The 1,800-nt window shown below is 31.4% G+C and overlaps 1 protein-coding gene across 1 annotated transcript in view; it reads right to left on the bottom strand.

Moving 5' to 3' along the window:
* LOC105158620 (haloacid dehalogenase-like hydrolase domain-containing protein At2g33255) overlaps positions 1–438 on the bottom strand; it is a gene marked incomplete in the record, with an annotated part of 8,616 nt that extends 8,178 nt beyond the window's left edge. Inside the window, 1 exon segment of the mRNA XM_020693037.1 lies at positions 1–438. Within this exon segment, the coding sequence (XP_020548696.1) occupies positions 1–349 (349 nt within the window).

Below are 1,800 nucleotides of genomic sequence, written 5' to 3' on the forward strand. Positions count from 1 at the left end.
TTTGGAGGCGATCCGAGCCCTGTTTCTCAAAATCCGCAATAATTTGGTAAGCCTGTTTCTGCTTATCGGGGCTCCATGTCTCAATGTGGTGCAAAATATCAATCCCAGATGGATTTTCCGACTTTATTTTCACATACTCCTCTTTGCCTAACACTGCCCTATACATTGCCTGGAAGTCGATTACGGGAACCGTTAATGTGCCGTCCATGTCGAACACCACGCCTCGCAGGCGGGCTTTGGTGGTTACGGTGGGGCTGACAGCGATGGAGGAGGTGACGGAGGTGGCCATTGATGAAAATGCCCTTGTGATGCGGAAGAAGATGAAGGGCCTAAGTGTGAGGAGGGGCATTATTTGGTGGTAGTGGTAGCAGTTGGCACATCAAAATTACAGAAATTTAGTGGGAAAATTGTCACCAAATCACACTTCTTCACTCTTTATTAATACTAGCAGTAATGTTTGTCTACTTGATTATAATTAGGACAAATTACATTCTCATCTTTAAGATTTGGGGTAATTATACATATATCTCTTATAATTTAAAAAATTATATATAGCACAATTAAGGTTTGCTTCTGTATAATAAATAGATCCATCTATTGGTTAAAATTTACTGAATTTATTGATATTAACAAAAAAACTGAATGAAAATGTATATTTACTCTTTATTGGCTTATTACTAACTTATAGCAGATCAAATAATTTTTCAGACTAAACTACCCTTATAACTGTGGAGATATACCACCTCACATGTTTTTACGTATGAAGACGTGTGAAAATAATTTAGCCATACAATGATTTATTTGGCTTGTAATAAGTCGATTGGAGTAAATACAAATTATTTTTTTCAATCTTTTTGTTAATATCAGCAATTTCGGTGAATTTTGACTAACAAACGGACTTATTTATTAGACGAAAACAAACCTCAAGGTGCTAGGTGCAATTTCTCAAACTATAGTGGTCTAGGTGTAATTACACCAAATCCTAAGGGAGGGGAGGGGAGTCTAATTATCCCATATAATAAGGGATAACTACACCTTCTCCTTTGTGTAATTTTATATAAATTTTTTGGGGTTGAAAAATTATATCTAGTATACATAAGTCTTGTCTCTATCTAATAAATAAGTTTCTTTGTTAGTTAAAATTCACCGAATTTTATAATATTAACAAAATAATTGAATAAAAACTCTTAATTAACCCCAATTGATTTATTACTGATTTTACTACAGGTAAAATTATTTTTTTCATGAGCAAATTACCGTATACATCTTCACACATTAATGCATGTGAGTAATTATATTTTCACCATTATAAAAGTAGTTTAAATACAAAAGGAATCATTTGACCTACAATAAGTCAATAATAAGTCAATCAATGGTAAATATCAACTTTTATTTTTTTGGTTAATTTTTAATAAATCCAGTGAATTTTGACTAACGGATGAACTTATTTGTTAGATGAAGCAAAATCGAGGGATATTAGATTTAATTTTTTAAATTATAAAAAAATTATGTATAACTACACTAAATTTATATATAATTATGGGTTTGACTCCCATCATTAAAATAATAATTATTAATTAGTTGTACATATTTGATAACTAGTGTATATTAATTATTAATAATTGAAATTTATAATGCAATAATAAAAGATTGAGGTCTTGAAACACTATCAAGTGAAGTTCATATCATTGGTCCGCCTCACACCCATTGGACCTAAACCTCCTCAAATTTGTCACTTTAATCTTCCTTTATTCTCTATTCACCCTCTCTCTCACCTCTTTTTTATTTTCTCTACATATT

This window comes from Sesamum indicum, linkage group LG3 (assembly GCF_000512975.1).
Source record: "Sesamum indicum cultivar Zhongzhi No. 13 linkage group LG3, S_indicum_v1.0, whole genome shotgun sequence".
In the NCBI taxonomy this organism is placed as follows: Eukaryota; Viridiplantae; Streptophyta; class Magnoliopsida; order Lamiales; family Pedaliaceae; genus Sesamum; species Sesamum indicum.